Source organism: Scheffersomyces xylosifermentans (assembly GCF_036884685.1).
Source record: "Scheffersomyces xylosifermentans strain CBS 12540 chromosome Unknown RJT20scaffold_5, whole genome shotgun sequence".
In the NCBI taxonomy this organism is placed as follows: Eukaryota; Fungi; Ascomycota; class Pichiomycetes; order Serinales; family Debaryomycetaceae; genus Scheffersomyces; species Scheffersomyces xylosifermentans.
The window spans coordinates 1,371,743-1,387,174 of record NW_027042943.1 but is presented as its reverse complement, the minus strand read 5'-3'; the positions used below and the strand labels follow the sequence as shown (position 1 = coordinate 1,387,174).

Below are 15,432 nucleotides of genomic sequence, written 5' to 3'. Positions count from 1 at the left end.
GTGAACCAGTTGCCTAATGAAATAGTGTCTAAAGCAATAGGGTAACTTCCTTTCTACGCTGGAAGTCCAAATTTTCAATTGATACGTTTATAGACTAAAAGTAGAAGAACCAAAGAAAAATATCGTAGATACTATATGGACGAGAAAATCATCCACGAACTCTCACGCGGAAACGGTGTTATATAACAACAACAAAATAATAAAATAATAATAATAATAATAGTGTAATAAGAAACTGATTAACATTAACAAAGTGCAAGTACGTGGACTAGAATAACAGTATAGGAAAACAATGAAAAAAAAGGCATGGACGCATCATAAAAAGTAGTCGGGAGTCTTTCTGGTAACCGTGGGCTCGCCTGGTCTGACCGAAGGGTCGTATTGTAAGAATTGTCTATTGTGCTGTTCATCGACTTCCATGATAGCAGCCTGGTTACCACATCTGTAACAGTAGTTAGGGGCCGAAAAGATGGTCACCACGCTCTCTTGGTGAGACCAGCTAAAACCCTCCATGACCAACTGATGTGCTCTAGCAATTAAACTCAAGTCGTTTGTGTGATTGAACTGCTCAGAGATATCTTGTCCAAAAGTGAAACCTGCACCTCTAGGAGAGATACCCCATCCGCCTCTGTCGTCAGGATCTGACCATAACAAATCACACATAGGACCTTCATGAGGCACTTCTTGGATTCTGTTCAACTCTCTAACCTGGTCGATGGTTTCAATCATTGGCGATAAACCACCATGCAAACAGAAGACCTTATTGTCAACCAACGCCGTGATTGGGAAGTAGTCGAACAAGTCTGTGAATAACTTCCATACTGTGGCTGAACCATACTTTCTCAAGCACTCGTCATAAAAACCGTACACTTGGGTGATTTGACGAGACTCGTGGTTGCCTCGCAATATGGTGATTCTGTTAGGGTATCTAACCTTTAAGCACACCAAGTATGAGACCGTTTCTACGGAGTAATATCCTCTGTCGACGTAATCTCCCATGAATAAATAGTTGGTGTCTGGACAAGGTCCTCCTATTTTGAATAACTCAATGAGATCATGGAACTGACCATGGACATCTCCACAGATGGTAACTGGTACTTGAACTGGTTGGACGTTTTCTTCGAATTGTAACACGTCGATGGCCATGTCACATAATCTCTTGACGTCGGCTTCAGACAATGGCTCACACTTGGACAACTTGTCGATCCATTCGTCCAATTGTGACACTGAAGTGGGGTTCAAGTCTTGTTTCTTATGAGCATTGGTGGTGTTGTTATTGCTTGGTGTAGCGTCACCAGTGGCAGAATGAGATTCCGAGGCATTGTGCTTTAAATCTTCGACGTCCTCCATTGGTACGTCTGTGTCTAAGTCCATAATGAGATTTTTTTGTGTTTGTTTTGAATAGAACTGATCAATAGCGTGCTAGTACTTGACTTGACACAACCACTATTGTTGCTGCTAATGCTATGCTAGAAGGGACCAAAGAAAACAGGTTGAAGTTCCGTTTTTTGGGTTAATGAAACTCGAGATGGATGCAAGATGGGGTCTCTATGGATGCTGACGCAGTTATGGCCCGATTGGATGTGTTTTCGTGGCTGTTTGATGGCGTTGGTCGACGAGACTCGGTTGTAACTGCTGTGGTTGGTATGACTACAGTACTTGGGCGGTTGAGCTTGATTTCGTGCAAAATCGATGGTATGATGGTGGAAAAGCACACTTGGGGAACGGATGGACGCGATGGCGGTGGTTACGGCTCACGGATTCGATCTATGCGTGTTTCTACTGATGGTTCTAACCTGAGCACACGAATGATCCTTGGTTCTTTCAACCTCCAAAAATGTCCAAATTTTTCTGGCCGTCGTTGTTGTGAGAGGGGCCTGCATGTGGCGATGTGAGAAAACTGAGAGGTGTCAGTGTCTGATGTTGTGGGAGTGTCTGAAATGAGAGTGAGAAGTGTGTGTCTGGTGGTTTAATTAAGTGTCGGATTGGGTGTGGTGTGAGTGGGAAGTGGGAAGTGGGAAGTGAGAGAAGTGAATGTGAGAGAAGTGAGATTGAGAGGTGTTGTGTCTGCTGATAGATATGGCTGTTTTAGTGATGCTGCTTTATCTCAATGATCTTTCTCAAGCATAATGACTAAGCTTAATGACTTCTTTGCACGTATGATCAATAAGAAGGTGTATATATATTGGGTTATATTTATAGTGAGTGCTTTTGTTATTTGTGTTTATATGCTGCTTTTGTTGTTGTTGTTGTATTGATATGTAGTGAGAGATTTGGGTGCAGATGCAAGTAATATGTCAAGAAGCAATCTATATCTTGTGATGTCTACTTATGTCTACACAACGCTTTCCCTTGAAAAAGTAATGCACATTTTGTATATAAGGATTCTTGGAGTGCCATCGACTAAGCTAATTTAGTATAATTATATTTATAGTTTCTAAGCATAATAGACTTCTACTAGAGAGACTTATATCTACCTTGGCACTACATCTAATTTCTCCTACCCCCTCAACAACAGCACAGAGTTTGATTCTAACAATTGTGTGGGTGAATGATTGCATGATCACGTGACAATAACGGTTTCAGGTTCTATGTCGTTGAACATGACGTACGATACTAAGTTTTAATTCAGTCGGAGGTGTCGATAAGAAATGACATATTTTGATGCAAAATGCAGGGATGGAATGGTTTAGATCAGTATGGGACCATATAGAACTGGAATTCCCCCTTTTTAGTCACTGTTTCTCAACACCCAATTAGTGGTACCCGTCTTCTCTTTCCTTAGGTGCAATGACGTGAGAAATGTCTGAAACGCACTTGATAGACGAAACTTCTGACATCTACTGTACATTGACTTGCATTGGTGTGTCTTCTGTCCGATTTTCCAACGTTATTCTTATTTTTATACTTCCTTTGGTAATACGTTACCCTTAGTAAGCTTCCCACAGTGTTCAATGATCCATTGTTTCCACCTCGGTCAAATATAACGACTCAATGCGACGGAAAATGCCCAAGAAAATAGAAGAAACAGAGGCTTAAAGTGCTTCCCCTCTCCCAATATCCTTTTTGCACGAAATATCGGATTTCACTGGCACTTTTCCATGCCCCTTGACCAAAATCGAATGAATGACCATCTTTAAATAACGGTCTTCGTTTCAACAATGTACTCGTAAAGCAAACGCCATCTTGCTTGCCATTGCATCCCAATGCTTGACATGTCAAGTCTGAATCTTAATGCATTGCGTCAGGGGCCTTTGATTTCCAGACGTTTTCCGGTGGTACATACAGGACTGATATCTAAAAGTGAAGCACCAACGGTTGTATATCTACCATTATGAAAAGCCACTAGTGATTCCTCTTCCCCTATTTAACGTTCTGGAATGGCTCCAAAGAATGCTCATATAGGAAACAGCATCTCTAGCTACACAATCAACCCAACAACATGAAAGACAACCTTTCGTCTATTCTTCCCATCTCGGCAATCATTAAGCGTGGATTTGCCTGCAGTCTCCATTGTAATCATTGTAATTGAATTTCCTTTTTGGGACATTTTGTAAGGAATGCAAGATCTCTTATCCAAAATGAAACACGGTACGGCACTAAAGTTTAGAAATGCAAACCAACTGGTAATTACAACGAATTTATATATTTAAGAAAGTTTAGCAGCCTGTCTAATTCTTGATCTTAATCCATGCAAATTATAAAGGGATTGAAAGCTTCATTGATACTTCTAAATACAACTAGTAAGTGAAACGTTGATAACGCTGAGTTCAATTGTCAATATGCTTTCTGCTAACATCTTTCTTTCGCTTATTTTGGTGTTATTTTTATTGGAGAACTTGCCTGGAGGTTATAATATCTTCGAGTGGTACCTTGTAAAAAAAAAATCACTCATCGGTCCTATCACGCTGTCCTATTTACCATTTTATGGAGACATTCTGCTAACCAAAATCCTCTTGAGGTGAATAAGTTGAAATATTTTCTTGGTAAAGTTTGCTCATTTGGGTACGCTGCCTTCATTCATGGATTTGACGCAGCATTTAATTATGAGAATATGTCTGTGGCTTCCAGAAGGGATATGTCGTCACGTATAGACATTGTGGTAGATCTACTTCAATGTCTTTGGTCACTCTTTAAGTTTTTCCAATGCATTGTTGATAGGTACCGAAGGCTGAAGGAACCTGCGCAAGAGATTAGTCCAAGTCTGAAGGAACCTGCGAAAGAGATTAGTCCAAGGCTGAAGGAACCTGCGCAAGAGATTAGTCCAAGGCTGAAGGAGCCTGCGAAAGAGATTAGTCGAAGACTGAAGGAATCTGTGAAAGAGACTAGTTGACGAGGTATGGTAATGTATTGTATCTTGTTGACTTTTAATATGCATATGCTACCATAACTACCAAGAAGATTTGCTATCTACATTCCATAGAGGATATTTGGATTGGTAGTTGGCAAACCAACGGATGATTCAGTTAGTTTTAGAACAAGACGTATAATTTCCACTAACAATCACTCGCTTTCTACATCCTCAATATCTATTAATTTATTAGTTCTATACGAAGGGAAACAAATCGTATCATACATAAAGGCAAACGCCATATTTTAATCATTATTGAACAACATGAGTCGTGAAAAAGTTACATTAGAAATTGACCAGGAGTCAACTTGATATCTTCCTCCTTGTTGCTGTGGCCCAAACTATTACTTATGTTCGGGTTGCTGTGCAGATGGACACTCGGAGTATTCATACTGTGGTTCATTGGAGTCATCCCAGTGATTCCTCCATGGTTAGCAGTCGGACTAGCGGCGACTCCACCCAAATAAGTGCTGTTAAATTGAAGTAAATTGGTCAAAGAGCCACTAGTTCCTCCACCATAGAAATCCTCGTTGATCTGGGTGAACAAGTTATATAGATTTTTGGTACTAGCACTCATTGCCATATTATTGGAACCAGATGAGTTCATGCCTACGTTCTCGTTTTTCATTGTGGTTGTTGAAGACACCGGAGGCAAGTTAGTCCCATGTTCTACAGACGTAGCACTCGTCACGGAATGAGATGACGACGTAGAAGCTGCCGAAGAAGCCCTCGATGCCATCTGTGTCGATCGCGCGGCCACAGCATTTGGAATAGATGCTGGACGACCAGGATTAATCGAGAAATAGCCCTCTTCATCCTCATCCTCGTCCTCTTCGTCATCTGGAACCATTCTGTGTGCTTTTGGGAGCTGTTTAATGGCAACCTCAGGACTAGGATAATTCGTCACAAGCGTGGAATTTGGTACTGAAGAATTAGTTGACGTTATCATCAACTTTGTGGCATCTAATTCCTCTAAGAGATGGTTAATAGATACGTCGATATTTGTATCCTGCGATTTGATCAACTCTCTTTCAAGTAACTGTTTGTGGTCATTCATCTTCTTGAATTCCTTCAACTTTTGGCGATTCTCAGCAAGATTCAAGAACCACAGGTTGAGTAGCTTTTCCGAACGAATAAGCTTGTTGATGTTGTTGAAGAAGGGGAAGTGCTTGATCAAATTGTCACTGAATTCTACAATAATCTGATCTTCTTGGGCATTTTCTATTCGTCTAGCTTGTGTGAGGTCATGTTCCATCTTAATCTTGGCTTCGTCGTCGTTGATCTCTAAGAGGATCTTCAAAAGATGGAGCATATGAGGCAATAGCTGATAGTTCGAAATCTGCAACTTGAACAAATCGGTATCCGATTTCGATAAGCTGGCATTGAAGTCTTTGGTTATCTGAATAAGTTCTCTCTTGGAGTCTTCTAAACTCAATGGGAAGGTCACAAGAAGCTTGAAAATAAGCACATTCTTTATGACTTCGAGGACTTCGTCTCCACTGTTTAAAGCTCTGATCTTGTCTCTTAGTGAAGGATATCTTGAAGCATCAGAGTCGGCGTATTTAAGGCTAACATTAAAGTTGGAGAAACGTACCAACTTCCCAAGGATATTCAGATCTACGTCATTGGCATCATCGATAATCAGAATCAACTCAAAGAGGAAGTTGGAGTTGAACAGGTTGTTGATATTGTCACTCTTGTACTTGAGGAAACGACGGGAATTCAAATGAACAATTATATCAGTGTTTCTGACTAAGTTGAGGTTGTAGTTGTTAGAAGAGTAAACCATGTAGTATCTCTCGAAGGTAAAGAGCATCTCAAACAACTCGTATAATTGGACTACGATTGCACTGTCATTTGACTTAATGTTTATGAGTTGGTAGTAGGCAATACTCTTTCTTAAGTTTACCAATTTCTGGTGCTCCTGGGCCTCATTTCCGTAGTTGTTGTCGTTGCTGGTAGTGGTGTTCAAGGTATTAGTCAAGTTCAATGTGTGGTAGTAGTTACATAAGTGCAAGGAACTCAATGACAAATTGTAGTAGATCTGATATTGGTTGATGTGGTTGAGGTTGAGGTTATTCAAGTTCTTAGCATTGTTCTGAGGGATGATGGGAGGCACAATGAAATTCTTCTCGATCAAAGTGTTGACTTCAATGCACTTGAAGTGGAGGAGGTTCTTGTAATTCTTGAAATTCCTGAAAAGAAGGTTCTTTTTGGGGTATTTGATGAAGTTACGGAACTTCTGTTTCTTCAACTTGATTAAGATCTCACAAATGATTAGGTTTACGGTAAGTACGATCAAAAGCTTTGAGAGAAAGATCATATCGTCGTGGTGCTCCATTAGGTTGATCTCCAGGTGCAATGGGTTATTTGGAAGATGGTGATAGTTTGGAAAATTGGTTGTTATGAACTCGATAAGCTTCATATAGTTTATTACCAACGACTGGACAGTCAACGGCTTGACAAGCTCGAATACTATGGGCTCGTCACCAATAAGAGCTATATTTTCAATCAAATTGTACGGTGTGACCTTATACTCTGCTGCCGTATTATTCTCGAAGCCCTTCGATGATGTCGGGTTCATATTTGTGGCCTGTGCCGAGGAAACAGCGACAGACGAAGCTGACAGCGATAGCTGGTCGTCTTCTGCCTCATTGGATGACTCTTTTATTGGTATTACGTTGTTAGCACTTGGAGTGGCTGACAAGGACGGCCTTTTCTTCATTACTGGCTTTCCGTTGTTGATCTCGATGACTTCACTCAAACTGTTAATGGAATCCAACGTCTTACGGTGGAGATTCTTGGGCCCCGACTTCTTTCTCTCTCTGAGCTGAGTGCAGTTTAGGTTGTTGGCTACACAGTGGTTACAGGGTCTTCTGGCTTCACATTTGACCTTTCTGATGGCACAGGCATCGCATGCCCTTACGTTGGACTTTCTCTTCTTGTTAGAGGACTGAACGGCACTGGGGTTGACATGCTTGTTGGTTACCACGGCAGGCTTGGAGATGGACGACGATGACGTGTTGGGAGCATTTGAAAAGAGGTTGGTAATACTGGAGTCAACTCCCGAGGAAGATGGAGGTTCTGGAGAGTAGCTGGTCCGGAAGATAGACTGGGTTCCAGTGGTATTGTTGGTGGTATTGATATCGGAGTTCACGTCGGAGATGTTCTGGTTGATTGTATGGTTGTTCATCGAGTTTGAGGCGAAACCAGCGGGATGTAATAGCTGTTGGGCTTCGAAGCCGTGGAGATGAGTATGGCCATGGGGATGTGGTAGCCTCTGAGATTGTGTGTACGGGTTGTGGATGGTACTCTGGTTGAACGGTGAGTCCATGATTGTCGGATTCGATGAGTTTGGAGGAGCGCTAGGGAACTTGGAGTCATTCTGGAACATCATCTTGGAAGGTGGTGAACATGTGGTGGTATGAAGGGAGAAGAAATGGGCTAGAAATAGACGTTTTTGGGTGTTTTGCTGGTTATGACTTGAAATGGTATGATAAAAATGAACAGTGTGATGTCAAAGGATTGGGAACGACTGTCAAGGTGATAATTCTTGTGGGGATTTTGATCGGAAAAGGTCGGTGAATGGTGAAGGTGATGGTGAAGTAGGTAATGGTATGGGACTACAGTTTCGAGGTAACTAGTGTATTAAAAATAACTGAAGTAGCCTTTATCTGGAAATCGATTTCTTTGGTTGGTTAGAGCCGTAGCAAGGATCTACAACACGGAAAAAGGATATTGATTGCAAGGAATCTCCGGTAGTGATAGGCAGAATTTGTTGGTATTCTGTCTAAAAGTTGGTGATGACGGGAGGGGTAGCCAAGAGGGTTAGAACGAGGTAATAAGATGGCCGTATGTTGGTTGTGTTAGTATGACGTTTATCCGAGAAGTGGTTTTAGTTGAAGTCGGAAGTGCCCAGGACTATACAAACGAAGACAACGACACGGGATTACGAAGACAAAGGAATGAGGTTAGTCAACGATGTCAACGATGTCAACGATTAAAGAAGACAATATAATAATAATAATAATAATAATAATAATACTAGTAATAGTAAAATTAAATGAAATCTCTCAATAGATTTTTATTACCAATCCACGAAAGAACACTAGTGTTGACTATTGGATTCCCGAGTGAAAGAAGTCTCTTTGAATGAACAGACACAATCGAAAAATTTGAAGCGTGAACACAACAGATGTGAACAATGGATGGAAGAAGAAGTTGGGTGGGTTTGTGTATTTGTGTGATTGTGTGTGTGTGATCCGGGAAGGGAAAGCCAGAACAACGAACAACGAAGAATAAGATAGGAGGCGGAAGAGGAAGGGTAAGAAGAAAGAAAAGAAACAGCAGAAGAGTACACACTAATAATATAAAAATTATATTATAGAAATTAAACACAAGTTCACCGGTGAGAAACAAGAAATGAGAAGACAAGACACTGTAACACAGAGAGGGATACTATGTGACAGAGAATGTACGAAACCAACAAACTAACGAACGAACCCGTGCAAAAGCGATTAAATTCGAAGAAGCTTCCAAACCGGAATACAAACACCTTAACAGCAGAGACAGGCAGACACAGCCAAGATGGTAATAAAGAGAAAGACAAAAGAAATGCTACGAAAGCCGTCTTTACAATAAAATACGAAGAGTAGTGGAGCTCATCTGAGGTAGTACCGATGAGTTCAAAGGATTCTTACAATTAAAGATAGTGGGTCAAGGTCATGCCAGGAGCATCATGTAACCCAATGACTACCGTCATGGACATCGATAACATGATAGTTACTCCACCTGTCGTAGAAAACCGTCTCCTATCCCAATTTAAACTAGCCCAGGAAACTGGAGGTGCAAGTTGCTTTTAACTCCACTTGCAAAAAAGAGTACTCCTCCTCTCCATACATTAACCCGAAGAAGAAGTGCTGCCGGAACTGTCACTACTCCGAAGAAAAGGAATGGTTGGGCAGGGGCCACATACAATGGGCAGTCAACACCTAGAGTGGGCATAATAAAATTAATATTATTATATAAATATTATTATATTTATTGTATTATAGTAGTTTTGTATTATAGTAGTTTTGTAGTATTATTAATCTTAATTGATACCAATGTAACTACTTCCAAGAGAGTTTTGTATCATATATATTACATGCCACTTAAATTTTGGTGAGTAGCACAGTAATAACCATTCCATGGATGATGGACTGGAATTCAAAGGAATTTTTATTATTTTCATTATTATTATGATACTAAGAATTCTCTTGATTAATAATCTTTAATCCCATGGGGACGGCTTTTTTTTTCGAGTTTTCGGTTTCCTGGCCAATTCCCTGCTAACTCCTTATTATGGTTAATAACGCATTAGCCCTATGGTATGCACTAACGCTGCCATTCAGATCATTGTCCTACATACACTAGCCATCTGGATTCCCCAATAGATCGTTCGATGTCCATATGCCATATACGAGTACGAGCGCTCCACTATTCCTCGAATCGGGCTCTGTACGGTCTAATCTCCCCACTGTGTATTCCATACGAACCAATAGAGAATGGCCAGTGGCGTGGAGGACACTGACAAACTTTCCGAAAACAATCACTAAATCAGCCACTGAAACCTACTCGGGTTCGATACGCCTCCGGTTGTTCCCCTGTCGTCTGCCTTCTCTGTCTTCGCTTCCCTTAGCTACTGCTAGAGCTGTCGTCGCAACAAGTGGCTGTCCCATCTGATTGGTTTTGTGACTCGTCTCATCGAATCCAGCTACCCAACTGCACTGCCAATCTCCTCCATCTTCACCTGCTCTTCTCTGTACGTCAGAAAATATCCCGTCCCCTACATATACCTGTGTAACCTAGTTAGTCTGGACTCCCATCTAACGCATCAGATGAGATTCCCTCCATTTTTGGGGGTCCATTTCTTGGTATTTGGTGTGTCCATTTCAGTGTCACAAAAACTTTGATGAAATTTTTGCGTGGGGTTTAGGAGGGGTAATAGAGAAAATTTTTCGTGTTGGACCAATGCCATATTTAGGGAAGTGAAGAACAGGAGAAAGACGGAAGTGTGGAAGAGGTTTTACATTGCTTAGAGAGTAGCTTCTACCCGGGGTTTATGGGTTCCCGAGGGTCAATTTGTGTGTATTTGAGTGGCTTTGATGGGTAACGCCTTGGTTCACGTCTAGTTGGAATCGTAGTCCTCGAGGAAAAGAAAAAGAAAAGCAAATGTTGGGGTCGTGCAACGTTGTATTGTTTGTTTGACACATTTGCGGCAATTTATCCGGATATTGAATGGTTCCCAATTATAGAGTTGAGAAAATGGGGATTGACATTGGCAGTCTTATTTACTAGAGGATATTGAGAGGCTGGTGCTAGGTCAAGTTAGCTGATCACTTGAGTTTACAATTACACTCAATTGTGGCACTGGTAGCAGCTTACATTGATATTGTTGACGTTTTCCTTGAAAATGTGCTATTTTTAGGGTATCTAAATGAAAAATTGCAGCAAGGGCGGGTTAAATGTGAGCGAAGCCTGTTCTCTTTAATTCTATTGAGTACCCTTTCGGGTACCCCCACAGGCAGAAAGATGAATTCTGGTGTAATTTAGGCGTCGTCTATAGGATTCCTCGAAATTTAAATAGCGCAAGGTAACTGGTGTCGACAGTCCCTGAATCTGCAAGAATTAGCCAATTACATCTATTGTTGTAACTGCATACGTATATGGGCCCAGCTTCTAGTAACCCGTTTTGTGGTTATGTAATTAAGATTGTCGCTTTAGCTCTTTATTTTCTTTCGAAGAATCTGGCTTAGATTAAGGATTGGCTAATCTTGCATTGGAATTTAAGCTACGCATTACATTCTTCGCTATATCATTTGTAAGCTCTGCGGAACCACTTTCTTCCTGACAAAGAAAATATTTGCAGTAAAAGATTTGTTGCTTTTGATATACGATTGCTTCAGAATTTGCAAACTCGGGCGGGCCGTGGTTGATGACTATTGTATGATTTATATATGTCTTATAATTGATTCCTTGGAACTCTTTGGCGCTTAGTAATCTCTATTGACAAGGCGCCTAAACTTAGTCTGCATTTCTATCATGTCCCGAAAAATACCGTACTTTATTAGAAGTAAATCTTTGTCTTTATCAGTAGGAAGTATCTCCAGTTTAGACCAATTTGAATATGATGTTGTGAACAGCGTGTGTAAGGGTTTCTCTTTTTCGAATTTTCCTGTTCGAGCTATATTCCCAATGAAAGATGCTCCTCTCGCTACATTGTATTTTGAGTCAACCTCAACGCATGTTACTCTGAGCTGAGTGACATTGCTTAATAGTTCTAAAAATCTCCTGTTCTTAGCTTGAGAACCACTTACTCGGATCTTTTCAATTTTGAACCCGCCATTCTGTAATGTTTCCACAATATGTCTTGTCTGAAAGCACAAAAATTCTAAGATTAAATTATACTTAATAACAAAACTTTTGTTGTCCTCGTTGTTATCGATAATCGGAGCTAGCTTTCGATCGTAATTGAACCCGTCAATAACCATTTCACTCATCGTATTATCACTTATTGGATTCCTATTTCCATCGACATCACCGTAGTAAAAGTAATTTCTGATAACTTGAGTTATGCTAGGAGTCAGAAGTTTTAATGTCTCTTGTTCAAGATATTCAAATACCGACGAAGCTGCTGCATCTTTGGAAACATTCTTTCGTATGAACTTATCGAATGTATTGAAGAGTCGTTGGAAAAGCTTACCTGTTGATGGTTGTCCAAGTTCATATACTCTGACACCAGGAATAATTTGATTAAAAGGTCCCCAAATATTAGGAATAAAATTGACTGATTCATCCTCTGAAGCGATTACGAAACATGTTGATGTGCCGGCAACCATTGCTAAAGTGCCGCCAATTGGATCTTCCAATCCATTGGGTTCACTAATATTGGCTAGCCATCCAGAATAACTATCTATGCATCCATTGCCAATAAGAGCGCCATTAAAGCCAAAGAGTGTATGGGCTTGCCCTAGTTCCATACCAACTCTAGGAAAACTTGCAGACCCAATTTGGAAATCTGCTCCTCCTACCTCTATATTCTCACTTATTCCAAACGACTCTGTCAATACAGCTCTTGGCCATCCCTTTATAGAACCATCAATGGCATAACTTTTGTCTTCAAAGTCGAATGTTTTCGCTTTGTACTCGACTAGACAATCTTCATTAAATCCACCAACGAGTAATAGGTAATTGATCCAATCATATAACTCGAAGCAAACTAATTGTCTTCCTGGGAAATTGTCACTGAGCCACTTTAACTTCGGAACTCCTAATTCAGGTACAAACAGTCCACCAACATATTTAGCTATGTCCTTGTTCTTGAGTAAAGAATTCAAGTGTTTCGTTTCCTCCGTAGCACGATTGTCCATCCATAGAATTATATCTTGCATTTCTTTCTGTTGGCTGTCATTGCCACTTATTGCATCGAATGGTTTCAAATATATCACCCCATCTACCTGAACCTTCTCTAGTACCACCATTGAACAAGTTGCTGTTGTACCAATGGCTCGTACGTCGTCCTTGTTCTTGAGGTTGGAGATTAATCCAAGGATTTTGTTGAATATCTCATTTGACGATTGAGTTATGAAGTTTCCGCTGTGATAAGTAGTTGTTTCAGCTTCGTAGCTTTCTCCTTTTCCGCCGTCATTGAGATATAGCCGTACTGATCCGGTACCTACATCAATTCCTAGTGTGACAGACATATTAATGGGTTATTAACGAGAAGAAAATGGTCATGGCGATTTTAAATCTTCAGCGAAATTAATTGCGACTAAATCCTTGTACCAGAGAGAAAGCCTGAATATCGCCAATTGTTATCGTCTTACCAATTGATGCTTTACTTAGAAGAGCATTGCAATATCAGCAAGTATTATTATCTAGCCATTATGTCAAAGATGCATGAAGGCACATTACTTTCTGCTTCTAATACTCCACATTTTGATGTCATCCATGCAGATGAGAAATTAAGGTTATTAATTATATAGGCATGAACTCTTAAGATTACAAATAATTGTATGTACGATCCATTCATATTGTAATGGTTCGATGTGTGGATTCTTCGTTTAGTATTACAGCTGGTATACGATTCAATTAGGATAGTGCCTTGCAACCATTGGTGCATAGGGAGTTTTTCTCTACAAAAGTTTAACTAATTAAACATGACATTAAAAACCAAACAGAACAAAAAGTCTATGCAGAAAACGAGTGGAAGAAGAGGGTATTCTTTTCACGTCCTTCTCCTTTTTTAGAAATAAAGTAATACAAGCTATGAAAAACACCACTTGGTAGATGACCACCAGTGGCTGAAATTTTGGTATACAACATGAACTTTCCCGTATTTATGGATTCCATAAATCAACAACTGAACGCAGAGCTACGCTTAGTATCCGAGAGAAGCAGCGGAACCAGGTTGTTGGATCCATGCCTCGACGGTTTCTTGAGAAAGAGAAGAGTCAAAGTCCACGTCAACCTCAAGAATGTGAATTTGTGTGTCAGTGAAGATAACAGCAGCCTTCAAAGAACCGCTGGTTGGTCTGGTGAAGTAGTCTTGAGAACCACCGCCACCGCTAGAAGAACCGTCGTTACCTTGACCATCGTGCAAGTGAGAAATCAATTTGTCACTACCAGCACTCAAGATCTCAAACAAGTCCAACTCACCACAGCCAGTCTTCCAACAAGAACAAGTGGCATCACCGTATTGTAAAGTTCTTGGGATCTTAGCGTTCAATAACCAGATAGCTGGCATGTCAGCGTTGAAACCGCTTGCAGAGTCAGATGGCATCTCGAACTCAAAGACAAAAATCTTAGAGTTACCTCCAAAACCGTGGTATGCTGGAATACCGTTTCTGTAGAATCCACAGTCGTTTCCAGAACACTTGTTTCCGGCCATAATGACGAATTCGGTGTTGGATGGAATGGTAACGTCACCAAGAGCCACTGGGGAAGAAGAACCACCAGAAGCATCAGAGTTAGCGTAAGACAAAGAGTTACCAAACGTAGGGGACCAGACACCAGAGCCAGAACCACCGAAGTAGTTAAGGAAAACACAGTTGTCGGCGGAGCCGGCGGTGTAGTAGGAAGTTCTTTCCCAGTCACCAGCAGCGACTGAGGCAGTGGAACCAGAAACAGAGTTGCTGGAAGTGGTTGTTGGAGCAGAGTTGGTACTGAAATCTGGTCTGTAAGCCTTACCTTGGTCAGCACCATTAGCTGGGCCAACAGGGCTGGCAGTACCAGCTGGAGCTGGAGCTGATTCTACGGCCACCGTAGCAATAGTGGCAGATGTAGTAATTGGGTTACCTTGGGCATCAACTAACACGGTTTCAGTGACCTCGATAATCTCGGTAGCACGCTTGTGCTTGTGGTGGATATGCTTGGTAACACAGTCTTCGTCGGCTTCTCTCTTTTGGTTAGCCGATGCTGGGTAGTAGACACCAAACTGCTTCAACTTCAAAGGTCCTCTGAAGTGTACGGAGAGCTCCTCGTCTAATGGAGAAAGGTTTCCTGAGAACGAGTATGTTTGTTGGGAACATTTACCGGAAGTTTCATCCATGTTGGTGACATCTTGGTAGGTTCCTGAGTAACCGATACCTGAGTAAATAATCTTGTTGGTTTGGGAACAGTAGTAGTTACCACCGACGTTTGAACAGCCAGCGGAGACAGATGTGAAAGCTGCGGCCAAGGCAAGCAAAACAGAAGAAGTGAACTTCATTGTGGGATATTAATTTAGCAAATGATATGAGTAGCAAACTGTGAAACTGGATTTTAAACAGTGGTTCGATGCTCTTTTTTGTTTGCAGTATGGTATCTGAAGCTGTTGTTGATGTGGAAGAAAGATAGTAGATGTGGTAGTGGTAGTAGGAGTAGGAGTAGTACTAATAATGTTACAACAATAGTAATAATAACAGCTAACTAGAACTGGATCGGCTCGACTAAGGTATGCTAGTGTGTGAAGGAATGACAGTTATCTCGGTAAAGAAACAACGGATACACAGCTATATAAGTCCAAGTGGTCAGAAAGAAAAGGTGTTGATAATATAAAA

At 40.9% G+C, this 15,432-nt stretch overlaps 4 protein-coding genes across 4 annotated transcripts; all 4 read right to left on the bottom strand. All coding sequences in view use genetic code 12, as the record gives it.

Annotated features, from left to right (window-relative positions):
- Nucleotides 1–315: 315 nt before the first annotated feature.
- On the bottom strand, nucleotides 316–1,374 carry PPH21 (phosphoprotein phosphatase 2A catalytic subunit; the record flags this gene model as incomplete). The annotated part of the gene is made up of 1 exon (XM_064921633.1): nucleotides 316–1,374. The coding sequence occupies one exon, from the start codon at nucleotides 1,372–1,374 to the stop codon at nucleotides 316–318; it is 1,059 nt and encodes a 352-aa protein (XP_064773887.1).
- A 3,257-nt stretch (nucleotides 1,375–4,631) lies between these two features.
- RJT20DRAFT_97512 (Zn(II)2Cys6 transcription factor domain-containing protein) lies at nucleotides 4,632–7,748 on the bottom strand (the record flags this gene model as incomplete). The annotated part of the gene is made up of 2 exons (XM_064921678.1): nucleotides 4,632–7,585; nucleotides 7,664–7,748. The coding sequence occupies 2 exons, from the start codon at nucleotides 7,746–7,748 to the stop codon at nucleotides 4,632–4,634; spliced, it is 3,039 nt and encodes a 1,012-aa protein (XP_064773886.1).
- Nucleotides 7,749–11,385: 3,637 nt separating this feature from the next.
- On the bottom strand, nucleotides 11,386–13,095 carry RJT20DRAFT_135790 (uncharacterized protein; the record flags this gene model as incomplete). Its single annotated transcript, XM_064918427.1, has 1 exon — nucleotides 11,386–13,095. The coding sequence occupies one exon, from the start codon at nucleotides 13,093–13,095 to the stop codon at nucleotides 11,386–11,388; it is 1,710 nt and encodes a 569-aa protein (XP_064773885.1).
- A 548-nt stretch (nucleotides 13,096–13,643) lies between these two features.
- On the bottom strand, nucleotides 13,644–15,304 carry TOS1 (Tos1p). The gene has a single exon (XM_064920419.1). The coding sequence runs from the start codon at nucleotides 15,099–15,101 to the stop codon at nucleotides 13,773–13,775; it is 1,329 nt and encodes a 442-aa protein (XP_064773884.1). The 5' UTR covers nucleotides 15,102–15,304; the 3' UTR covers nucleotides 13,644–13,772.
- Between the last annotated feature and the right edge of the window lie 128 nt (nucleotides 15,305–15,432).